Source organism: Acanthaster planci, linkage group LG21 (genome assembly GCF_054643075.1).
Source record: "Acanthaster planci isolate LZ-2023a linkage group LG21, COTS_SCS, whole genome shotgun sequence".
NCBI classification, from domain to species: domain Eukaryota; kingdom Metazoa; phylum Echinodermata; class Asteroidea; order Valvatida; family Acanthasteridae; genus Acanthaster; species Acanthaster planci.
Window position 1 is genome coordinate 8,643,386 of NC_141797.1, and position 24,460 is coordinate 8,667,845.

General features: G+C 44.6%; 3 protein-coding genes across 5 annotated transcripts; 2 read left to right on the forward strand and 1 right to left on the reverse strand.

The window, feature by feature from the left end:
• The first annotated feature begins 247 nt into the window (after nucleotides 1-247).
• On the forward strand, nucleotides 248-7,125 carry LOC110977264 (uncharacterized). Its single transcript, XM_087131226.1, has 5 exons — nucleotides 248-402; nucleotides 1,002-3,285; nucleotides 4,158-4,476; nucleotides 5,319-5,468; nucleotides 6,030-7,125. Exons 3-5 carry the CDS (start codon nucleotides 4,180-4,182, stop codon nucleotides 6,180-6,182), a joined length of 600 nt encoding a protein of 199 aa, XP_086987352.1. The 5' UTR covers nucleotides 248-402; nucleotides 1,002-3,285; nucleotides 4,158-4,179; the 3' UTR covers nucleotides 6,183-7,125.
• Nucleotides 6,538-13,147, reverse strand: LOC110977250 (uncharacterized). Of its 2 annotated transcripts, none has more exons than XM_087131223.1 (7): nucleotides 13,007-13,147; nucleotides 12,009-12,188; nucleotides 11,133-11,204; nucleotides 10,682-10,759; nucleotides 10,268-10,348; nucleotides 9,960-10,126; nucleotides 6,538-9,413 (listed from the first exon to the last, which is right to left on the reverse strand). In XM_087131223.1, the coding sequence occupies exons 1-7, from the start codon at nucleotides 13,009-13,011 to the stop codon at nucleotides 8,044-8,046; spliced, it is 1,953 nt and encodes a 650-aa protein (XP_086987349.1). In that variant the 5' UTR covers nucleotides 13,012-13,147; the 3' UTR covers nucleotides 6,538-8,043. The 2 variants fall into 2 exon arrangements, with proteins under 2 accessions (XP_086987349.1, XP_022086887.2); XM_022231195.2 differs by having other exon boundaries at nucleotides 12,009-12,196; nucleotides 13,007-13,146.
• A 643-nt stretch (nucleotides 13,148-13,790) lies between these two features.
• LOC110977328 (uncharacterized) lies at nucleotides 13,791-23,562 on the forward strand. 2 transcript variants are annotated; one of them, XM_022231332.2, is made up of 11 exons: nucleotides 13,791-13,948; nucleotides 14,721-14,908; nucleotides 15,148-15,282; nucleotides 15,482-15,575; nucleotides 16,479-16,568; nucleotides 17,365-17,421; nucleotides 17,534-17,709; nucleotides 19,054-19,134; nucleotides 19,902-20,046; nucleotides 21,684-21,929; nucleotides 22,338-23,562. In XM_022231332.2, exons 2-11 carry the CDS (start codon nucleotides 14,744-14,746, stop codon nucleotides 23,045-23,047), a joined length of 1,899 nt encoding a protein of 632 aa, XP_022087024.2. In that variant the 5' UTR covers nucleotides 13,791-13,948; nucleotides 14,721-14,743; the 3' UTR covers nucleotides 23,048-23,562. The 2 variants fall into 2 exon arrangements, with proteins under 2 accessions (XP_022087024.2, XP_086987350.1); XM_087131224.1 differs by lacking the exon at nucleotides 13,791-13,948 and adding an exon at nucleotides 13,955-14,149.
• Nucleotides 23,563-24,460: the final 898 nt, after the last annotated feature.

The window sequence follows — 24,460 nt, forward strand, 5'->3', positions numbered from 1 at the left end:
CAAAAAGTGAAATATTAATTGAATGGATTGTCTGGATTGCGTTGTCGATCGCTGTGTCGAACTTTATTGTCTGCATATGACGAGCCGATCGAGATTGATGGTTAAAGTTCAATCGAGTTGAAGGGTTCAACTATGGAAACTTTCACCTGTGTAGTTTAATAACCTACGCCCGTGCATGAGGGCGACAATGCTTTCCGTAAGACTCTCTTGATTGTGACCCGGTGACGTCGCCTGCCTGTATGTATAAGTATTAAATTTCCGTGGGGCTTACCAGTTGAAGCAGCCACTCCTTGCTTTTGTTGTTCTCGAGTCCTTTGTCCGTCTGAGTTTCTGTTGACTGACAAAGGCTTCAGCAAGTGATTCGAGAGGTCTCACGAATTACTAGGCACTCCTTGTCAAAGGGTAAGACGAAATTCTTTATGCTTTTACACAAATCTCATACCGGTTGTTTGTATGAGGGCCTCACATGTCAACAAAATTCAGCTCTCTACAACGTACGCAGTAGTCATGATAGAACCGTTGGATTCTCACGGACGCTAAGGCATACTAGATTAGACCAATAGCCAGTACGGCGCTATAGTTCCGTGACCCCGGCCCCTCCCCTAAAACAAACACTACTGTTTCCAGGAACATCATCTCTTTTGTGACTAAAATTCCCCTACGCCTTCTGTCTTTATGTCACTCTGCCTAGATGCATATACATGCAGTAGCATAAAAGCAGTGGCCTAGCTAGAATTTTACTGGTGGGGGAACAAAGGGGCACCAGCATCTTATGGGGGGGGCACCACCTCACAGTGGTGTGGTTTTGGGAGCAAGTTTTTGTTATCCTCCTTTTTTCAGTGGGGCACCTGGGGTACCCAGAATTTGTGGGGGGGGGGGGGGCACGTGCCCCCCAGGCCTCCCGTGGTACGTCACTGCTGAGTAGCATAGGGCCTATCACCCCCTTTTCGAGGCAGAGCTGCTGAACTTCGTCGTTGTGTTTTCCATTGTTTCCCATTCAGACAGAGGACAGAAAGGTGTCTTGCTTGTGTCTAAATCACTTCTGTTGGATAAATTCCGGCCTCAAAGGCGCCAAAAGGGATGGACAGTCAGATCTCGCTCTCTCCGCCGCCATATGAACAGGAGGTCGGCCCGCCCGCCAAGGTGGTCCATCCCGTGGCGGGATTCCAACCCCAGCCGCTCTGTGCCGACCAGCACGCCAAGCACGACTACTACCCAGCCCAAGAACTCGGCTACGTGTCTGGAGACGTCGACTCTACACCTCAAGGTGTAGGACCTTTTCCAGGCGCCTACGCAGGTGCACCTGAAAGCCATGGAGTGGCCTTCGCTCAGCAAACGGTACTGACTAAGATTCGAAAGAGTCACTCAGTGAAAATTTCATTCTCGTCTTGTGAAAATTACCCCTCCCCCGACTGAAACTAGGGACAGAACAGATCATGCAATAGAGTTAACTTCACTCACTCGAATAGATCGAGATTTCACTCGAAAGGAGTTCCTTTTCACATAATTTTAACAGAATTTGTCAGTGACTTACTGGGAGCTAGCATTTAGTTTCTCCCTATGGCATGGTTTTTTCGCCAGACGATGCCATCTTGTCCGTCTGAAATCTATTGTGTCTAACAACTATCGGTTAATTCTTTCCCTTTTTAGCATCCTCAAACACTGATGTATCATCATTTCTTCCTCCTTTGTGCAGGTAACTTTCGTCGTCGTAATTGTCCTTGTCGTGGTTGCGTTTGTCGTTGTCACTTTTGTTGTCACGTACCCTCTCCCCATTTTGTTCTAACTGCGCACGATTCAGATCAAGATGACGCTCCACCTCCCGATCACATGATGAGGTTTGCACTGTTTGTCACCGTCTTCTGTTGCTTGCCCATGGGGCTCGTCGCCATGTTTCTGGGAGGAACGGAAAAGGAACTGTCTCTCTGTTATTACATAACCTCCACTTGCTACTTTTTTTCTGTTGTTCGCCCAACCTTGATACACAAAAACACCTACGCAAAGTTGTGACTCGCGTTCCAAGTCTGCAGAAGTTGAACACGCACCCTATAGAGTACCGAAGTGTGACGTCACTGTGAACCAGAAAGTGCACTGCAAACGAATGGAGTACGCGCGCATTCTGGTTCACGCGCTGGTTCTCGCGCTCATGCCTTTTACACACTAATTGTGCGCGTGACGGATTCACTTCGGTACCCTTTTCTGGCGAATTGCGCCAAGCGTGTTTCTGCTCACAGCATCTGCTTCGCCCCGCATTCGCGTCGAGTGTCAACCGGCGTCCTTTTATGAGATCCAGCGTCCATCATGACTTGCGTTTGATGCAGGTGCAGTTCTTAGGGGGCCGGGGGGCTTTAGCACCCCCCCCAACTTTTGTCTAGCCCCCACCCCCATGGCTCTAGAACCGCGCCTGGTTTAATGGGCATGCTGGAGTTGATATACATAAAGGCAGGTCACGTGTGAGAATAGAGTCAATATAAGGTAGGCGACCAGATTTCATAGGACACCGGTATGATTTGATCACATTGATCATATCAGATATCACCGAAATCAGTTCGAGCACAGCGATTTTTTAAAGATATTAGAAGTGGTGTTTTTATAAATCACTCGGAGGTCAGCCAAAGGTGGGTCCGTTCGTATGAATCGAACAACAATACTCTCTACACTACGTCACAGATTCTGTGGCATCGTTGACGAATAAATTCGATATAAGCTAAACAGATGGACGTTTAAGCCGACAGTTTTCTGTGAATCCTGAAACGCCCATATCACTCACTAATTTCTTTAGCGCTAAAATGATATAATTAAACCTAATCGCTAAAAAAGACCAGGACTTTTTTAAACAAAAAGTATTCAGCATTACTAATATTCTTTGCCCGAGGCCTGAAGTAAACTATCTTGGGTTAATCATTCCAATCTGTCATTTAATTTGTGTGAATGTACGACACTATGTCTGACAGTGAAAACGGACTTTGGACTTGCATTCATTCTGTCCATGGAAATTTACGCCTTCTTTTTTTTTTTTTTTTTTTTTTAGAAAAGCAACATCTAAGTTACCAACACCCGTGTCGATCCTGGTGAGGGGAACGCGGAAATCAAACTGTACCGAGTGCGTGTGCACGTACTTTGGCCGGCTCGTTTGCTATTGCATTTTCGGCTGGCCGGTGCAGTGCGCTGCTGTTAGCGCGACCAATACGCTCTCCGTACCATATCTCGAGACATCACGGATGGGTTACTGAACACGGGGAGTAGACTCGCCCGAAAGCGTCGATAAACGTCAAAAATCAAAGGGTAAGCTGTTGAATGTAATTTTGTAATTTATTTTTTAAATTTAATCTCGCTCTTTTTCAGTTTTTGGTTGACAATATTGCTGTTGTTTTGGGGTATAGCCCCGTTACAGTGAGTATCCTTATCTCGATTGCATCTGTCATGGTAGACGGAACATTTGTGAATTTTGTTTGCCTTTCTGGCTTCGCCGTGCACGCAACAAACAGAAAGGTGAACGAAAGGTTGAACACCGAGAAGTACATTTTTTCTACATTCACGCTGTCAATGAAGTGGGAGACAGGCGGTCGGGAGTACGTGTGTTTAATGCGTACTTGTGGGATATCGGCAATATACAGTCATAAAAAGAACTGAACTTTGTTGAAGCCCAACATTCAAGTCAGTGTCAGCACTGTTGTTTAAAGCGAGATCAGAGCTTTCGGGAACTGTTTCATAATTGTCAGACAGTTCTAAGCATCGTGATCGACGAAACCATATCCAACAGTTTGAATTACCCAGCGGGGGCTTCTTGTACCGGCAAAGTTTGTTGGATGTTGATAATGACATTTTGTCGTATCGATAAGATAAGCATGTTTCACCTTGTCAAGGAAAAAATTAGGAAAAATTAGGTAGACTGTCGCGTGTCTGTCACAGGCATCAGGGAGGATGGACAGAAAATTAATTTCTCCATGAGAAATTTACGGCCCTAAGGAGGTGTGAACATTAAGAGTCCCTTTAACACACATTTGGAAAGCAGGATGACGGCACAGTTTGTAGCACCAAGTATATTTTCTCTTTCTATTTAATTAAAAACCAAACACTAATTTGCCTCTTTTATAATGGGAGTGGCGTACTCTCCTCCCTCCCCCCGTTTACATGTTCCTCTGCATTGTTGTAAGGATCTACATGTAAATCGTTGCGATGGCAAGCGAAAACGAGGACCCTGCCCCGGTGGAGCCCCTCCCAGCGGGAGATAAGCCGCTTCAGTACAGCTGCGTGGCCGAGACACCGAGCGTCGATGGTAAATACCCGGGAGGGATCGAAACACCGCAGACCCAGGCGGTCACCTACGTCCCCCCGCCGAGTGGCATCCACCCTCAGGCGACTCAGCCGGGGGTCGCTTTTGTGCCGCAAGGGGTCACCTACGTACCTGAGATGGGGTCCTACGCCCCCATGGGAGGGGCGTTTGCTCCCCAGACTGGCATCCCCCCGTTGCAGGTAATGCTTTGATTTGGGGTATTGTGGCTGACTGATGCAGCGTGTGTAGCTCATCCAGATGAACTCTCTAGGCGGACCAGTTAAATGCCCAAAAACAACCTCTCGCGTAAAATAGTCGAATGTCAAAGATCAGTCGCCGAAGTTTCCGGGGTTTTTTTGTTTTTGTTTGTTTATTGGGGTGTTTGTTTGTTTGCTTGTTTTTTGTTGATTTTTTGGGGGGAGGGGTTTTGCCAACCAGACAAACTTGATCTCTTCTTGATAACTGCGTGAGGCTAACAAATAAGATTGGCAGCGGAACCTGGGGGTAGCTGGGGCCAGTACCCCCCCTTCATTTAAAGACACGCCCTCCACTCTCTTGGTCAGAAAACACAGTGAGGCGGGGATTGATGGATCGGTCCACTCATGGCTGATACCCGACCATCATAATGGTTTCACAAATGCCCCCCTCCAACTTGCAAAATCGTTCCGCCGCTGTTGATAAATATATAGAAGTGTAGTTAGGACAGGGTTAAAAAAATCACTATTTCGTACGTACGGTTTACTACTTCGTACGTACGGGTTACTATTTCGTACGTACGGATTATATTATATACCAGAGCACAAGTATATAGAGGTGTATTGCCGCTCGTGTACTGCAACGTACTTCGACACAGTAATCCGTACGTACGAAATAGTAAATTGTACGTACGATTTACTAATCCGTACGTACGAAATAGTAAATTGTACGTACGATTTACTAATCCGTACGTACGAAATAGTAATAGTGCGTCCTAAATACACTTCTATTATATGTATGGTTCTTGGTAGCCAAGTTGATTTTGAGCAGCCTTCGTCGCCTTCAGTTCACACAGAATGCGACCCCGGCTACCCACGTGATGATCCCCCGGGCTGCTGTCGAGCCCTGCCCGCCGGACAACATGATCTTGGCGATCATCGTCACCGTCTTCTTCTGCTTAATCCTCGGAATCTTTGCCATCATGAAATCCTTGGACGTGAGTACCGATTTGACATCTTTTTCAAAGCCATTCTCAAGTATGACTTTGCTGTATCGGCCACATTCGGGGACAAAATGATGTATTTTGAGAGATGTGAAGGGAGTTGATTTTGTTGGAAAACGCTGGGTGTGCGCACAGGTTCTAGACCTTTGGTGCTAGACGGCGTGCAGAGCTCACGCCCGGCCTGTTCGTGTTTCGAACCAAAATAATTTGAAATATTTTGGATCCATATCTAAGCTTCAAAATGTACAGCTGGTATATGCGTCTACATCCTGTGCCTTGTTGGACGTTTTTCCAGCAGCCTCCATGTCTTCTCTTTGCCGTCGACGGTTCTGTTATTATTTACTTTTCTGTCGGCTGTTTCCACTCTCGGCTACTTCCCCTCACGACGCATGTGTATTCTGTATTTTTGCATGCAAATTCGAGTAAAAGCAACCATTAACACTCTTATGCATGGGGGTGAATGAACAAGAGTGGGCGCTTCTTCAAAACAACAACCCCGGTCGCTTTTTGTCTTCACTCCCACGTGTCACTTTTCCTTCGCGTATTACGATTTAGGTCAAAAAGCTCTGGGCCGTCGGAGACGTGACGGGAGCCAGACGAGCTGCGCAGGATTCGAAGAGGCTTTCCGTGCTCGGTCTGGTCATCGGTGTCTTGGCGCAGGTGACAATCGTCATACTCGTTGTCGTCGCGTTTGCCATCTGGATCTGAAGAGAAGGACGCCTTCAGTTGCCCCCTTCCAACAACCTCCCCCATTCTGATGGCTTGGAATTTTACTCAGTGAAGCAATACTGTAGATAGACTTGCGAAAACTAGCCATCTACCATCTCTAACTGCAAAAGAGTGAAAAACTCGAAATGGAGTCGTCCTTAATATGTGATTTTCACTTTTCTTCGAGTGGTTTTTCACTCGTTTGGAGAGATTTCCACTCGTTTGGATAATGGGATTCTTGAGGGAGTCACTCTTTTTTAAGAGTGTGTTTTTCACTCTTTTGACCTTTAGAGAGTATAGACATAAAACAGGCCGATCGCGATGTACGTAGTACAGGGAAAGATAAAGTCACACGTGAACGGTTGTATCATCTGTTTAATGTTCAGATGCGTGCACTAGTTTTCTCTGCTTCAGCTAATTAAAAAAAACACATGTTTATTGAAACAGCTTACAAGAAGCTCTTGTTTGGGGAGCATTTGTCTTGCAGTGAAATCAATGATATAATGCGATCAAAATATAATGATAAAATACTTTTCAAATAGTTTCGTACTGTTGAGCGCTTTGCGAGTATATGATGCAAGTGAAAAAGTACTCGATTCGGAAAGGAACATTCAAGCTAATTAATTTCATTTCTTTGTGTCCAGATTTCTTTTTTTTTTCAGTTATCCAACGTTCCACTAACAAAGTGTAGTGTTAATGTGTGTCTTAAGGATTCTAAAGAATCCATCTCTGGAGTGTCAATCTAGAGTCTTCTTGACTGGACAAAAAAAAGTCATTTTGACTGTACACTAGTGCGTAATTTTATCGCGACGAAACAAAAGACACGTAGTCGTGGAAGTGATGCTGTTAGAAAGAAGACATTCGAAGACAGAGAGAGGAGAGAAATACCATAATCGCAATGCCAAATAAAATTTTTTGGTTTTTTGTTTTGTTGTGGTTTGGATTTGTTTGGATTTGTTTGGTTTTGTTTGGTTTGGTTTCGGGGGGAGCACAGAGCTACAGTATTTGGGCACTGGAGGCGGCGGTGACGCAGATTGCAGTAAATTTTCCGACTTAGGTCTTTTGGTCGACAAAGTTCATAATGGTGTGTCATGATAAGTTGTCGAGCCATTGGACCTCGTGTCAGTTTAAGCCCCTTTCAGCTGTTGGTTCATTCGTTTGAGCTATTTATCCATACTCCACTGCCTACTAATTACCACTTACAAACTTGTGCTGGTTTTTAAAGGAACCAGGAAAAAGAAACATTTTTATAAATTTTACTAAAACCCTTGAAATTGCATGTTTTTGTTTCAATTAACCTTATTTTAATTTTTTTTGCAATTTTAACCCATATTTTAAGGCTAATTTGGTTTTATGTTAATGCATATTTGCATATTCATGAGCAGTACTATGATGTCATCCAAGGCGCTGAATCCCATTTGTGCACAGAAACTTTCTAGATTTTTTTAACCACTGCGCATGCTATGGCAGATTTTATTTTCTTTGGCAATTCATTGCTGTGTAAGTATAATCCAGCAAAAATCTTTTTCACAGAAATGTTCCCAGATAGCAAATTTGGGATTCACAATTTGAACATGAAAACATGTAACCTGAACCATGTCTTCCTGGATTTACATCAAAGCAAAAGCGTCCTCACCTGTCTAGAAATGCTTGGTCAATTTTTAATGTTTGAAAAAGTGCACTGTTCAGTTCACATAACTCAAAAAGATGTCAAACAGTCTTCATACATGGAAGAAGAGTACAGAAATACACAAAAGTGATTCCAAGAAAAGTTAATTTTCTTGTTCCTTTAATATCCGTGATTTGAGGTAGATAGGTACCTCGAGAGTCACCCCTCTTCATGCAGAGACCGGGAGTGCTTTTACTGAGCGATTGTATCATCAAGTTTGGATGAGGGCAGTTGACCTCTAGGAAGCAGAACAGACTCGCGAGTCAATAATTGTTGTTCCGCTGGTTTCCCAGAAATGTGCTGAACGTATTCCATCAATAACCGCAGCTCGAATGGATCGTTTGGGTGGAGCTTGACGTCGACTGCGAGTTCGTCCAGTGGCGACCCTACGCCATTCGCTGCGAGGCGTTTGAGAAGCAAGACCATGAAATCTTTCAAGATCTTCTTTGCCTCTTCCGCGTGGGGGCCCGCGTTGATGCCTGTGGAGTCGTTGCCAGATGCTCTGCCTGCTGACGTGTTCCCCACTGTTTCAGGAATTTGATTCGTCTTTGGAAAGATTGGCAGTGACGCTAATTTGTCTGATCCAAACAGTGGTAGAATTTTGCTCTCAGTAGTTGAGCTCGTTTCCTGCGTTTTTTCCGTCGGTTCCGTGGTATCAAAGTATTCGGCTATATCGTCCACGGTGTCTTCCTCGGCGTACTCGGTGTCTTCATCTGGCTGGGATTCCTCTAGGACATTAGCAATGGTGCTGGACTCTCCAGGAGTTTCGATCGATATGGATGTCTTAGCTGACTTGCTGGTGGACAGCACACCCAAAGTCGTCGCAGCAGTGGCTGACGGAGGCGTCGAGGTGCCGCGCTCTTTCACCGAACCCCCGGTAATTGATACTTTCGAATGAGCTACACCTGACAGAATTTCCGGCAGAGATTCGAGCGACATCGGCATTCCCGACCCCTTGGTAGACCCCACACTCGCCGTCGTTGGAGCAGTTGTTGACGGATGCTTCGGGGCTATGTGCATAGGTTTGGCGTTCTCCTTGGTCGACTGAGTTGCCTTTGAGTCGGCCACGATGCTAGAGCTAGATTTCGGTGGGTTTTCAGCCGACTGTACGGCTGCAATTATTTTCGTCGGCCTGGGAGCAGCGACGAGCGGAGAAGTCGGCGAGCTGTGCTTCACTGCATTCTGTCTGATCAGTTTCTTGGACGGTTTCGAGTTCGGCTTGTTCGCCAACGACGTCTTCGGGGCTTGGGGGCTTTTACCGGCCGCAGCTGTTGCTCCCCATCGAAATGGTTGGGTCTTCCCGGCTGATTCGTCGCTGTCTGTCTTCGGTGACCCCGCAGCAGGAACCACCAACTGATCGACTTTCTTCCCCCGTAAAATGTTTTTCAAATGACTCAGTTTGCTCTCTGGGGTCGATTCTTGCTTCTCGACATCCTCGTCTGCTGCATAATCCTCGTCGTTGTAGGACTCCTCAAGGTCGTCGTTCTCTTCGTCGCCTTCCTCTTCGGCATCTTCGACATCTTCGTCAGCAAGTTCTTTCAAGTTACCCTCTTGCTTTTTGTCTAGATCACGTGATGAAATAGAGCAGGTTTAAGTTCATAACATGCCAGCATTTCCTACAACCTCAATTTCCTCTAGTTTTGGAAACGCACAATGGTGATTTGAATTGAATTTATTGTCATCTGAGTTAAACTCATATGGTTTAAACGGTTTTCAAAGTAAATATCATTATTGTTTTCTGTTAAAAATTTGCGATTTGAGACCTTTCGTGCTACAATGTTTACATGGTGTCGACGAAGCTGGTTATTTCTACATCCCGTCTTCGTCTTCGAGTCGAGGTTATTGTCGATTTCTACCATGATCAGTGCTTAACATGAGGTGTTAAAACCATGATAACGTACACTACCCCAACACCCCTACAGGCAGAATTGGCGTTGCTAGGAGACATATCGTGCTTGAGAGTCTAAATTCAGTACGAAGAATGGGAAAACCCTCCCCCGTTCCTTGTCTTGTAAGATTGACTGTCATGGGAAGAGGACGGGATTCCCAATGCCATTAAATTGCGGTTTAGACGTTGTCTCGATGTTGTTTGAGTGATAAATTCTTACCACACATTTCCACCAGCTCCTTGGCATTATAAACGTCTTTGTCAAATCCCGCCTCTCTGCAGTTGGTCGAAGGGGACAGAGTGCGCACGCCTAGGAGTATGACGTCGTGTCCGCCTATCCAATGGGAAAGCTCGCAGTTACATTCGAGTCGGTTACGACCGAGGTCCCTTGAAGTGAAAAAATCGCCAACTTCGAGTAATGCAGTAAGCTGTTTTGTTTTGTTTTGACTAACAATATTCTCTGTGAGATACTTTTTAGCACGATTCTATCACTACTTCATTATGGATCATATACAAACAAGGACTTACAAAAATCGCAGTCGGTCGAGACCATCTAAGGAACCCGCTAGCCCTTTGGGAACAGCTCCTTCCTTGAGCGTGTGAAATGTTCTGAAATTACAAAAGGTAAAATGCTGGTGGCCCAACATCAGGTTTTCCACAACCTTTTCAGCCATGTTGTGAATTGACAGTTATCTTTAGAGTGCTAGCCAATACAGACGATTTTCAAGTGGTCGAGGTATGCGCAAATTTTGGTCACTTATTTTTTAGACCTGTCCGTCAGTGTTGTCGTAGAGGCCACTTAAGACCTTCACAAGACCACACAAGACCTTCACAAGATCAACACAAGATCGGTTATGGTCACTTCGGCTGTGTCAAGTCGCACCGTGTCAGTCGCGAGGGAAGTATCCAGCTATAACAGCCTTCGTTATAAGAAATACTTACAATGATTTGAGGCTTTTCAATCCATGAAAAAGGTTCTTAGGCACCGGCTGATCTACGGCTCCGTCAATGTCATGAATTCTGCCAACGGCGAAAGAAACAAATAGGTATGATACTCATGACGGAACTAGCTAAACTCTGCTAGTCGAGGTTCAACTTCTGACAGTAGCCGCTTGGAAGAAATGCCAGGTTCGGTCAAGGACCATTTCTTACCGACCGGTCAAGTTTCCCTGGTAACCTCGGTATACGTTTTATCGTAAGTACCAGGTCAAAGCTGCCACTGGTTGGTTGACTGATGGTTGCTGGTCGAGCTTTGGACCATGGAAGAAGGACACAAAGCGAGCAAGTAAGGACCATTTGGGGCGGACTGCCACCAATGCTCAACGTCGGCAAACGGAAGTCAGAGAGGACAACGTGAATTAATCGAGAAGTTTAAAATTGTAGCGATACGTACATGAGATCAGTGACGTCTGGTGCGTGTTTCAGAAACCGCCGCATGGAGGAGAAGGGCAAATAACGAAGCTCCCTGCGACAAGGAAAATTAAATAAACATGCGAATCACTATAACACGCAAATTTCTAATGAGACATACCAGACGTCCGACCGGACAGGGACCTTGATAAAATGAATACTCAGGTTGCAGTGAATAGGATGGGATTGAGTTGGGTTGGGTTGGGTTAGGTTGGGTTGTGTGGGTTAGGTTGGGTTGTGTGGGTTGAATTGGGTTCAGGTTGGGTTGGGTTGGGTTGCGGTTGGGTTGAATTGGGTTCAGGTTGGGTTGGGTTGGGTTGCGTTTGGGTTGGGTTGGGTTCAGGTTGGGTTGGGTTGGGTTGGGTTGGGTAGTGTGTGTGAGTTTGTTTCTGCATTCAATTGGGGACCCTAAATAATAGAGGACAATAAGGTCCCCGATTGACAGAGGGTCCCCGATTGACAACCGTGTACAAAACATATGGGTGGTCTTCTAAAAAAGTTAAAGTACAAGCAAAAGAGGAACAATAGGGGGTCCCCGGTTGCAGGCAAATACACACTTGACTGTGGGTTGGGTTGTGTGGGTTGGGCTGGGTTGGGTTGGACTGGTTGGGATGAGTTGGGTCGGGTTGGGGTGGGTTGGGTCGGGTTGGGTTGGGTTGGGTTGGTTTGGATTGGGGTGGGTTGGGTTGGCTGGGTTGGGTTCAGGTTTGGTTGGATTGGATTGGGTTCAGGTTGGGATTGTGACAGTTTTCATAGGCCTAGCAATCATTCGTAGGCCTACCCGTAACCGATCGGAAGGGATCACACTGCTGTAAGTTGTCTGTCTCATGCAAGGAACGAATTAGTAAACTCGGCTTACAGTGTCTTTATAGCCGGTGAAAAGTCTTTGGCCGGCTCTAGAACATCGTTGTAGCAAATGGCAGTGTGGAACTCGGAATCAGGACCCCTACAACTGCAACCGACGGGGCACTCGCCGGCAACAGCCGTCGACACCAAAAAACACAGCACGAAGACGAGGCTTGCTTGATACATCATGTGGCTGTTGAACTGAGAGAAAACATGTTAGCTGTGGTCATCAGTCCACCCAACGTGTACAATAAGCACAAATAGGCCACCTCTCCGGTAATGGTGCGTTTTTTGCCATTTTGTCCACTTTTATTCGTCGAACAATGGTTGAGGAAGAGTCATTTCCTCAAGTAAGTTCCCTCCCCTGCCGGTTTTCAAGACATCGTACGGTGGCAGTAAGTTTAGGCTTTAAAATGGAACATTTTAGTCAAGTTGATCAGTGAAATCGCCTCTAGTTTATCTGTTGCTTCTAGTTCTACCGGTGTCGTCAGTGGTGTACCTAGCGGGGGGGGGACAACTCCGCATTCACTTTTGAATTCAACCCCCCCTTCTGTCGGGGATTGTAAATTTGGGGACCCTGCTCCTATAACTGAAGGGAAAGCTACAGTTAAAAAAATTCCCCTTTGGAGATGAGTGTGACATCACGCTCAATAACTGTTGGGTTGATGTCAGAAAAGGAAAGGATTTTGAGTTTTAGGAAATTAGGATGACACATGGTGGGTTCAAATTTGCATGGTTAGTTTATCAGTACGAAAGTCATACCGTATTTTCTCACAATTTCCAGTTTGAAGTTTCCAAAAAAATTGGGTCAGTACAATAAAGAGAGTGTGTGTTGCCTTTGTTTTATGGGGGGAACTTATCAGTTTTGCAAGATTAAAAGGATAAAACACTTGGGGGGTCCCCAAGTATACAATACCCATTCCCCGGCCCCGATAACAAAAGGTGGATAGCTGCCGGGTACCGTGCGACTGATTTGTACATTAATATCGTAAGGTTTTTGTTTTGACTTACCGCATTCAAGTCCTACGAGGCGCCAGAATGACTGTCATTTATAAAAAGAGTTGCGTCCTAGACAAGTATCCCTCTCCTCTGATTTGCTTGACTTGGATGTTTTAAAATGAAGGTGTAGGCCTATAGTCTTCATACTTCGGGGTGTTATTCTATCGAAATCACACGCTGCGCGTTATCGGCGCGCGCACTGTACACCGACGCCAACGCGTACGCACGCTACGGCAAGAACACTTCCTGAAATGTGCGCGCTCAGTAAGCTACTGTACTGGCGCACTTCGGGCTTTAAAAACGCATTTTTAAACTGGAAATTGCTGGTTTTTTAATTGATTTTTTTTATTTTAAGGCTGTAAATGGCATCTTCAATATGTGGTCGTTAATTCGTGAAGTATTTATTTAATGGAAAAGTAAAAAAAAAGTAACAGGCGTAAAACTGAAATAAGTTTAATGAAAGCATTTTTTCTCATAATTTTTCCTATAAAGGGTGAACGCATTCCGATCCTTGTTCGATTTTTTTTTAAAGGTGTAGACCAGTAGTTGATAGGACGACGGTAGAGGAATCTGTCCCCTATTTCTAGATTGTAATGAACTTTTGTGTTTAATTACCTCCTAAAATGGAGTTTTCTACCAAGAACGAAAGCATGCACCCGAGAGTCATAATTATACGTGAACACAACTGTGGATACTCGTGGAACAGCTGGAAAAAAATCAGCATTGCTTGAGGCCATAACTGTCACTAGGTCTTTTGCTTTGTTTTGTTTTTATCACGCCATACTACGAATCAGATTTCCTGAAAGTCTTCAGCATAAGACTGCATGCAAAAACCAAACAGCCAGCCATTCCCAGCTTGGGCTCTGGCTGGTCGGTTATAGTGTCGGCTCTTGAGGGCGCTACACTATTCACATGAGACAAGAGCGCGGGAGGCGTTAAAAGTTAAAAAACGAGGTGAGAAGTCGCTCTTTATTTTGCATCTTGGCATGAATTATAGTATGAGGTAGATTTTTATGTGAACGTAGAATTGTCCACGTTTATATGTGTGTGAAGATGGTGCATGACTCAGCATTGAGAGATTCAAATTTAACATGTTTTAAGATCCGGGATCGTCGATCAAAGTGATTACGTTCGTGACCTGATGACGTTGAACAAGTTAGTCCAACATATCCGAGTTGAGTCGCTAGTCGTAAACAAACCGAAATTCATGCGCGTGCCTATTTATTGGTCCGTCAGTGTCACAAACATCAAGATTTTTTTAAGAGGTAGGCCTAGGTCCTACCTGTTATTTTGACATGATTTACTCATTTGACTGATTGGCCTGAGGCATGTTCGTTAGGCATGTTTGGGATTTAACTTACCATGCTTCAACCTCCGTTTTTATAGCTCCATGCTTAAACATGCTTAAACTTAAAGCAACCAAAAGGCAAAGGTCTTGCCGGCAAATCAGACTTGGAGTAGCAAAATGGGATTTTTTTTCTTCAAAGAATCCAAGTCATCCCCAAGAAAGGTCAGAAGGTAGGCCCTAGTAGTAGTACTAGTAGCCAAGTGTCAAATTATAAGTAGTCATGGTCAGGTTGGTAGTGTTTCTAAAATGCTGGTGCTTGCAGCTCTAAAAAAAACCACCCAACTACATGTAAATCTGCCACTGCACTGGTCGCTCCACCGTTCGTCAATGCTGTCATCCTAATCCACTGATGCTTATTGCAAATGTCTTAAAAACTAGGTTCAGTGACGTGACTGTCAGGTATGGAGGAGAGTGCCTGCCGCAGTGCGGGGAATGCCCGCGACACCAGCAGCTGCAACAGCACGCTGAATCCCTTCGAGGCAGACAGCCTGGACAGCCTCCACCTGACCCAGTTCAGCCCCTCTGTCTTTGCCTCCAAACGTACTGCCACCCCTGCTAGCTCCAAGGTTAAGTCATGTCCGCACTATTTTTGACTGGCAGGCTTACCCAAACAAGCTCAGCAGTCAAGCAAATTGTCTGCTCTAGTCATTAGGAGAGTGTGGGTTTCCATTTCTCCCAAGTTGAACAGAACTGAATATAAAATACTTATTAAATTCTGCACATATTTCATCACAAAAAGAAAAAACCCAAATCAATATATATTAAAAGCTCAATTTGATTGTTGGTTGGGTTTTCCCAATTTCAGAAGAGCTCTCTATTCCGCTGGTCCATCGACCAACTGGCTATCCTCCATCCTGCCGACATTGACGAGCATGCCGTTCAGCAGGAAAGTACGCTGGATAGCGACATGGAGGAACGCGCCCAGCAGGCTATTGAACAGGTGAGTCCGAGTCATGACCTCACTGGTACTCCACCCTCAGCTTCTCTCTTATCCTTGACGTTTGGGTTCTAGGCATGACATCGCTGGTATCCTGCCAGTGAGGCCTTGGCCAGAACCCTAAAGTTAAGGGCACCTGTATAGCGTTGAATTAAGATTTGAAATTGTGGTTGTTTTTTTTCTTTTTTGTTTATTTCGGCAGTTCTTTTCCCAGCAACATGTCGTTCCTTCACCCTGGTCAGTCAAGCGACCCATCAAGCATGTGACATTCTCGCCAAATCCTCCATCTGTTTCAGGTAATATGTGCATATGGACCGGCAACAAGGTCAGTAGCGCTCACCTGTGGCCCCCGAGAGACTGTGATAATCTGAAGGCCAAGGGGACATGGATCTCAGATCTAGGGCTCTGGTAATACCAAGTCCACAAAGAGAAATTTGAGTGTGAATAACAATCGTGGATACAGGCTTTATTTGTTCCAGGATTTGTCTTAAATCAGAACATAAGGCAACTGAGCTCCCTTACGTGCACATGATGAAATAGTCTGAACTGTGGTAATGAATAGTTTTATAGTGACCGGTGCTGAGGCCAATATATGATGCTTGCTTGATTCATTTCTAGCAACGGAACCTGCATAAGACAACTGAGCTCCCTTACGGCACACGATGAAATAGTCTGAACTATGGTAATGAATAGTTTTATGTTGACCGGTGCTGAGGCCAATATGTGATGCTTTCTAGATTGATTTCCAGCAACGGAACCAGCACATGAGAGAACTGAGCTCCCTTTTGTGCACAAGGTGAAATAGTGTGAAGTACAATCATGAATATTTTTATATTGACTGGTGCTAAGGAAAGTGTATGATTTAGACCAGATTCATTTGCAGATTTGACCATGCAACCACCAAATACAAGAACTGAGTTACAAGGTCAAATGGTGTCAACTCCGATCATGAGTACTTATGTGTATATTGACTGGGTGTTCTACTATGTATATTGACTAGTGCTGAGGGCAATATATGATACACATGTATGCTACATGTATTTTCATGGTTGGTCCACAGAATCACAAGTAAGAGAGCTATCCCTTTCTTGGCACAAAATAAAGAATACTTTAACGTACAACATTATTGGAAATTCGATAAAAGTAGTTGTGCTTGAGTGAGGTTCACCTCTGGGCCCATTTTTTTTTTCTTGTTATAGAAGCAGAAGTCAACGACAGCATGACCGAGGCACCAGAGGGCTCAGAGCACGTTAACGACAATTGCTTGCAGCACAGCAAGAGGTCAGAAGGTCAGTAGCCTCCTTTGCCTGCTTGTCCTGTACCTGACGTAATGGTGTCCCCTGACAGGATATGTGTCTTGCCGTAGCTAGATGAGCTTTCGAATGCCGCTCAGACAATGTCTCGTCCAATTTGGAAATTTTTGGGGTTCATTTGGGACACCCCCTTTTGAAGAGCTGCCAACCAGTATGATTTTAGTGTATCTCATACGGTTTTTCAATGACAATACGACGCTACGATTATTCTCAGTAAAATACGATGTCCAAAAAAAATAAGCTTTGTAGTTATTTTAGATTTTTATCGATTGTTTGGCTTGAAAAATGGCATATTTTACAAGTTAATTTCGCGCGGTAACATCAGTCATCGACAAGGTCTGAAATGCCATGCAACACGCACGATGCGGTGTCCATCCACGAGGCCCTCTATCGTCCGTTGGTGCTTCGTTTGTGCAGTTCGTCTGTGCACCGTAAGTAAACTATGGATGTACAAGCAAAATCAGTCTGTGGCCCAGACTAGGCATCGCGCTCGCTCGATCGTTCACAACAGTGAAGAATAGGATTTTTTTTTTCAGAAAATAGGATTGTTAAGGTAAAATCATAGGATTTTTGGTCAAGTGCAGTTAGCAGCTCTGCTTTTGTTATGCGAACATTTTATATATGCGTCAAACTTCAGCAATTTGGATGCACTGTACGCTTATTGCATATTCGTCAGACTTCAGCGATTTCAATGCCCCTTTTTTATCAAGTCGAATTTTGACTAAAACTTTTCAAATTCAAGCTAAGACCCCGACTTTTTTATATCTTTCAGTGTCTTGCCAAACCGTCGTTACACTGCCCGCCGACTTTGATCTTCAAGCAGTGCTTGGTAAGTTCAAGAGTTACCCACAAACGGTGAGATCGCCCAAGCTTTTAACAAAATCCAATTTCGCACCGAAAAATCACGTCACTTTCCAACAGTCTCAAACCTATTTCCAAAGGTGACAGGTTCACCTTCGATGACAGTCAAGCCGAGGGGGTCAACGATCTCTGCAGCTCATCTCTTCGACGCAAGCTGTTCAGCCACGGAGAGGCTAGTCCGACGATCAGTCCTGTCGGAGGTGGGTTAGACGACCATGTCTCCCCAGAGAGGATACCTGACATCCCCTCACCGCAGGTAATCAGGATGTCTGATTCAGTCAGTTTTGTGGTGTGACCCAACGCAAGCAAAGCTCTCAGTTAAATTCTAAGGTTTTATGTAGACATGGTTAGAATGCAAAGCAGTTGTAAGGGGCAGAGTATCCAAAGTTAACAGCCACTCAAAGTAGGGCCGAGTCAATTCGAATACTTCACTATTCGAATATTCAACCTTCAATTTGATCGAATATCCAAATATTCGGTTGCACCGACTAGGAGATTGTTGATAAAGAAACCGTATACGAAATCAGTTGCAATAACGCTCACAATTGTACAGTGTGATCAATATAATAGCTTCTCATATCTGGGAGTATCTCCAGCCAAGATTTAGCAAAAGTGAAGAGATGAACAAGACTTCTTACCCTGTTGAAAATTTCTATTCCTTTTAAATTGTTTAATGAAAAATTTACTTTTTAAATCATTGTAAAATTTCCGACGCTTTTCATTTGAATCTTCTTGAAACAAACCTCCATAATGCAATTTTTCTCATCTAAAACAAAAAGAAAATGTTCCCATCCTTTCCTGACTTTTGCATTTGAATATTCAAATTCGGAAAATTAATATTTGAATATTCGACAATCGATTGAATATTCAGATATTTGACACAGCCCTAACTCAAACTAAGGCAGTGGTCAGTGGAAAGTCAAAATGTGTAGAATCAAAGGTGATTTGGGGAGAGAAAATGACGGAGGAGCTGTGCTTTTGCGTGGGAAATGAAAAGAGGCCATTCCTGTTTTACACGTGTGGCCAGGACTCCAGGAAAGGTAGCCCAAGCAGGGAAATGCTTCCGTCACTGTAGCTCACCAAACGAGTCAAAGGGAGAAACATTTAATTGGATAACGATCTCAGACCTGGTCCCGGTTGACAGTGTCGAACCCTTTCATTCAGGGGCCAATTTCATAGAGCTGCTGAAGCACAAAATTTGCTTTTAAGCGTGAAAAAACCTTGCTTGACAAATCAGGTTACCCGCCAAAACTCCATGTGATGTATATCGTTTTGGAATGGTACTCACCTGTCTTTTGGTTAGCATGACAATCACATAGATTTGGAGCTGGTAACCTTTGTTTTTTAAGCAAGTTTTTTTGCGCCTAAGCAAAATTTGTGCTTAGGCAGTTCTCCCAAATTGGCCCCTGGTGTAGAGGGGCTATTAAAGTCATAAATGTAAGTAACTTTGTAATGTAACTTTGACATGGTGCATGTTTTGTCTCCACTCTTAACAAAGGATTCTGTACGCTGCAAAGGATGGTAATTCATGTTTCCCCTGAGCTTGCAGCATGCAGCTGTATAAAATGCTCTGTCTTTCCCTTTCAAATCATGACGGCAGATCTCTCCAATCAGGCAAGTTGACGATACGACATTGTCAGCCTCGGACATCAGCCACGTGAAGACCCCCGGATCGGCACAGGTGAGAGGGGACCCGAACCTCAGAGGTTTCTAGGACGTCGCTCGCTGGGCTTTCTGTTGTCGTGTTGATTCGCTGCCAAAGTTCTGAAGGCTGATAATGCGAGATATTCATAACCGGCCCCCCCGGCTCCCACACGGACACTGACTCTACTTGTAACCTGCATCGTGAGCACAGAAAAGGGTGTACAGGCATACGGGCTCTGCAGATGATTCATTATGGGTGACAAAGATTTCTCCCCACAACTCGGTCCTGCATTTGCTTGGAAAGGAAATTGTTCCCTCGTTGTGGGGCCAGTCAGAGCCTGCTCAACGCCTTTACCCATTGCGGACATGTTTTTCAATGCAGGGCCACGCCCTCTCTCTCCATTACGGACAAAGCCAATAGATACACAGTCGAACCTCGTTACTAAGAGCACTGTTAATACGAGATTTATCCTAAGACAAGGAAATTCTTACGTCCCAATCCTTTCTTTGTCATTGTTTTCATTCTTGATGATACCAGATTCCTACTATAACAAGGTAATTTGCCAAGTCCAAAGGACCTCTTATTAACGAGGTTCGACTGTAACCAAAACTGCCTCTTCCCATGATCTATGTTTCAAAGAGGCATGCAACTTTCCTTGGGATCAGCTTATATCCTCATTTCTTTACTCCTCGACTATGCCTCTTCAAAACGAAAAACTCTGTACCAAATTTTCTGCAGTGGGGAATTTCCTCTTTTTTTTTCTTTTAAATTTCAGGTTTAGATCTGTCTTGTCTCTCTTGCAGAGCCAGTTTTCCTCCAGCCCGATCTCCAGCAAGTTGACTCCCAGGCGATGGACTCCTTACAGCCAGGGTTCAAGGTCCTCAGCGGGCCTCATAGCCTCTCCGTCCTTTTCTCCCATCTCCAGCACCATCTACCCAACTACCTCAGGTGAGGATAACTTGAGATTCACCTTCAAGTTTTATGGGGGGTTTTACGAAGTGTTTGGGGTTTACATGGTTTTATTGGTTTTCCAGGGGTTTACTAGGGTTTGTGGGGTTTTACTAGGGTTTGTGGGGTTTTATGAGGTTTTCTAAGGGTTTATAGGGTTTTGCAAGGTTTTATCGGGTTATACAAGGTTTTATGTGGTTTCACTAGCTGTGATTGGGTTTTAGGAGAATTACAAGGTTTTTAAAATTTGATCCCCATTTCATTTTCCTCCTCCCCAAGACGTAACCACTACCAGCCGGGGACTCCGAAATCGGAGCCGTATGGTTTATATGTGTGGCCGGGGTCTCCGAACTCGGACAAAGGAAACAGGGCCCTGTAACAAAAGACCGTACTCCGAACAAAAGACCAGGCTGCTGGGCATGACCGGCATTTTTCACTCTCAAAAGTGGTGATAATCCAGCGTTATTTTGAAACCGTATACCAGGGTTTGGGGTATTTAGAGCAAGCGGATTACCACCGGGGACAAAAGCTCTCCACCACCGCAGCGATGAGCCACACAGCACCACTGCATGCTAATCTGGCCCCTATTGAAAAGAGGTCAGCAGTGCACTGAGCCAGGTTCGTGAACAAAAGACAGTTGTATAACACCGCTCAATCTGGGCTCTGTTTACAAGGCTGCAGGCCTGGCTGAAATATTCGGGAGTCAATGAAGGTCACCTGTCAACTTAGAGTAGTGCCTGAAGATTACTCTGTGGGGCTATAAACGACCGTTAAATGGAATGATGAATTGTTGAAGGATTTTGAAAACGGAAAAAATGATAGTCTTGCCGGCCCAGCATCCTCAACGTTGAAAAATGCCCCGGTCCGAAGTGGTTAAAAACATGGACGGAGTTTTAGTGTTTTTTCGCATCCACCTAATCAGTTTAGAGTGTTACCAAATATGGGCATAGTGACCTTTCCCTCCTGATGCAACAGTTTTTGTCCAAATTCAACTTTAAATATCTCAAGTTGGCAACGACGAATTTTAAATCCCATCAGTACAAAGGTGTTTTAGAACTTCCATCTTATGTATGCAGTCAGGTTTTTTGCGCAGCCAATCAGATTTTTGCAAGCAAAATTTTTCGTTAGTGTTTTTGTTCCATATGCTGCAGCGTTTAAGAAAAGTGCCCGTAACATGGAAACCACACAATCCGTTGCAGGCTGCTAGAACAAGCCTTGTGAATGGTCAGATTGCGCGAGATTTGTGATGTAATAGGCCGTCCAAATATGGTTATACTCCATACTGCTAAGTAAATAACATGCACATGCTCGTTGGCACTGAGTATCTTCACTGATTAATGGGCAGAGAGTCATCGAACGTAGAAAGCAGGAACAAGTCAGTTTTTCTGAGCCAGTTGTCTGAAAGCAGGTTGTGGATTGGCATATTTCTTTATCTTTTGTAAGTTTTTGAATGCAAAGATGAAAATTTTGTGAGATTTTCTAGGTTGGGTCAGGTAAGCGGAAATATGATATTCTTTCTTGATTTTGAACGGAAATCAAGACATATCAACACCCTCACCACTCGGTGAAAAATTCCCTTCAAAATTGTTTAGTCAAACCCTGAATTCAAGGATCAACGTTGGGCCTCTCTTCTTCAGATTCCAGCAATCCTATCTGCGATTCTTCAGGCAAGGGTAGGGCGCCCTCCTGTGACATGAGTATGCCAGAGGCCTCACCCATCCTGCCGGACGCATCCAAGTCGCAGAGCGGCATGCTGTCGCCGTTCCTGGCCAGCATGGAGCCCCCTAGCGTCGAGATGATGCCAGTTTTGTACACCTTCGGTGGGAACCATCTCAGGGGCGGGGCTCGCATCGATCACCCGTGTGTTGACCCAAGAGTTACAGGTGTGTATTGTTGGCGTGACTTGTCTTGTGAGCATTCTTTAAAGTTTCAGATTTCTTAGTTTTGTTCTGTTGGGAGAGAATTTTGTTTGGGGATTTTTGACCGAAATTTGAGCCTCCATGTGGTTCCAAAACAAGGCCAAAATAATTTGAAATGTCCTACTATAAACAGAATCATATGTTTGCCAAGAGCATGCGAAATTGCTCCTGGTTGATTCAAACATTTTCGGAAAGAGTGACAGAGTTTTTGTCCTTTTCAATTCATTTTACTGTGGACTGCGTGGCTTTTCTCACTGTTAAAGATACTTTTTTCCCTGTCTGATAGTCACAGACACTTTTACCCGCCCGTCTGCGTGAAGTTTTCAACCAACTTTTAAAACTTAAAAAGTTTGTTCTCAATCATGCTTCCAGGTGAGAAGTGTTTGACGTCCCTGCCCCCAGCTGGAAAAAGGTCTGATGATTCCAATGATCAAAGTGATTCCACCCCAAGTGATTCTGGGGATTCGCAGACCCCGGACCTGGCCGGACAAGCCTCCGTCTGCAGCATGGAGCAATCCTGCTTGCGGATGTCCAGTGAGTCCAGCTGCGACCTGACAGCGGACCGGATGCGAGACAACGACCAGGAGATGCCAAACGGGATGGGCGGCGCTAGCCTCTCCACTTCAAAGGACATGCTGTCTTTTATTGATGAGTATGAGGGCACCAGCATCCCCTGTTCCGATGAAGGCCACAAGCAGCTGACGTCCACCCTCTGGCTGCCAAGCCACGCCCCCTGCGACTCCCTTCGTCCCCAGCGGCCTCTCACCTTGAAGACAACTCCAGAACTACCTCAGGATGCCGTCGGGTTCCAGGGTCACATTATCTCCACAAGAGGCAGCAACACCAGATCAACAGTTGCCATGGAGACAGCTGAGGCCCTTCCCCGGTCAAAGGTCACACCCAGGGAGCTGGTGACCCCAATGCAGTCGGACAGCGGATTCAACTCGCAGAGTTCCACGTCCATGGAAGTGACCGACGGTGAAGGCCACACTGAGGAAATGCAGTCTCATGAATATTCAGTAGAAAGCTGTTCATTGGCCGACAAGGAGAACGTATGCAGATGGAAAGCCCAAGTGCAGTAGACTGAATGGGTTTTCATCCATATTTATCAGAACTCATGCATTATTCATTCCACAACGTCAAATGGCGCATTCCAAACAGAGGCTTCCTCAATTGTTTTCCTCAGGAATTTTTGTAATAGTGACAGTTTCCGGCCGTTTAAATGTCAGCTATTCGATGGAAGTTTTAGACTGTAGCAGAAACTTATTGTCTCTAGCTTTGACTCGGAATCAAGTGCACTCGTCACAGGTTTTTTTTTACATGACATTTGTTGCAATTATTGTCAAAATCAATTGTACACAGCGACTTTGATCGTCTTGACATTTGTCAAGATCTTTTCCCGATTTCAGGATGTTTTCTTCAGGATTGCCATTTATTTCAGGATTACTCTCATTTAAAAATCTGGAATACACCAAGTTGAAAACTGTGAACTTTTTACATGTAACATTGATGCAGAACACAAGAAAGGGGTCTATAAGTTGAGGGATAAATTGGTACATGGTACCATAGACCCTACGCTGTTGTGGGATCCTCAGAACGTCTGGTCATTTCATTGATTTTTAATTTCCTTCCAGGCTCGCCCCAGGACAGCGACATTGGTTGCAGTCAGTTCTGTTTTTTTCACTCTGAAAATTTAATTGGACATTTTGTGTGCAGACCATCGAGGACCGTTTCAACCAACGCAGTTGAATTTTTAGTGACATGTACTTGATACAAAACTGGACATTTGGAAGTTTAAATGTAGAAAGGTTTGCAAAGATGTTTGACCTAAAAATACTCAAATACATGCAAGGTCTGAATATCTTGTGTATTCTGTCTTTTTAACATATTGAAATTTCTGTTTTGTTATTTAAATACATGCAAATGTGCTGTGCCCTCTGACCTTTTTGCAATTGCGCAATCCTAACCTTTAAATATTAGTTCCGAAATTATATTTATCAAGAGGCAATTGGCCTGGTGGTTAGCTAGCTGGCTGCCAGGCCAGGGGATCCCGGTTCAAATCCCGGGGTCCCCGGAAAAGGAGGTTTTTTTTTTTTTTTTTTTTTACTAAGTTTTTTAACAAAATTGTGCATGCCCACCTGGAATTGAACCCAGGTCCTTGTGCATTGCAGTTAGTGTCCTTAACCGCTATGCCACGGCACTTTCTTGAAAAAATGTGCTCGTTTCTAAATGTTAAACCTTCCATTGTTTGGACTTAGAATATTTTTCAGCCAAACTCTGTACTGGAGATAGGCAAGGGTGGAAGGCCTAGGGGCTGGAAGTCTGAGAGCTGATAGGAAGGGTAGAGTGGATGGCTGAGGGCTTGGGACTAGCAGTATTAGAGCTCCGAGGATCCCATGGGCTTGTCCCATATTGCTACTGAGTTTATTATAGCCCTTATAAGATTGAAACTAAAAGGCTCCACAAGGGAACTTAATATAAAGAGCTTGGAAGAT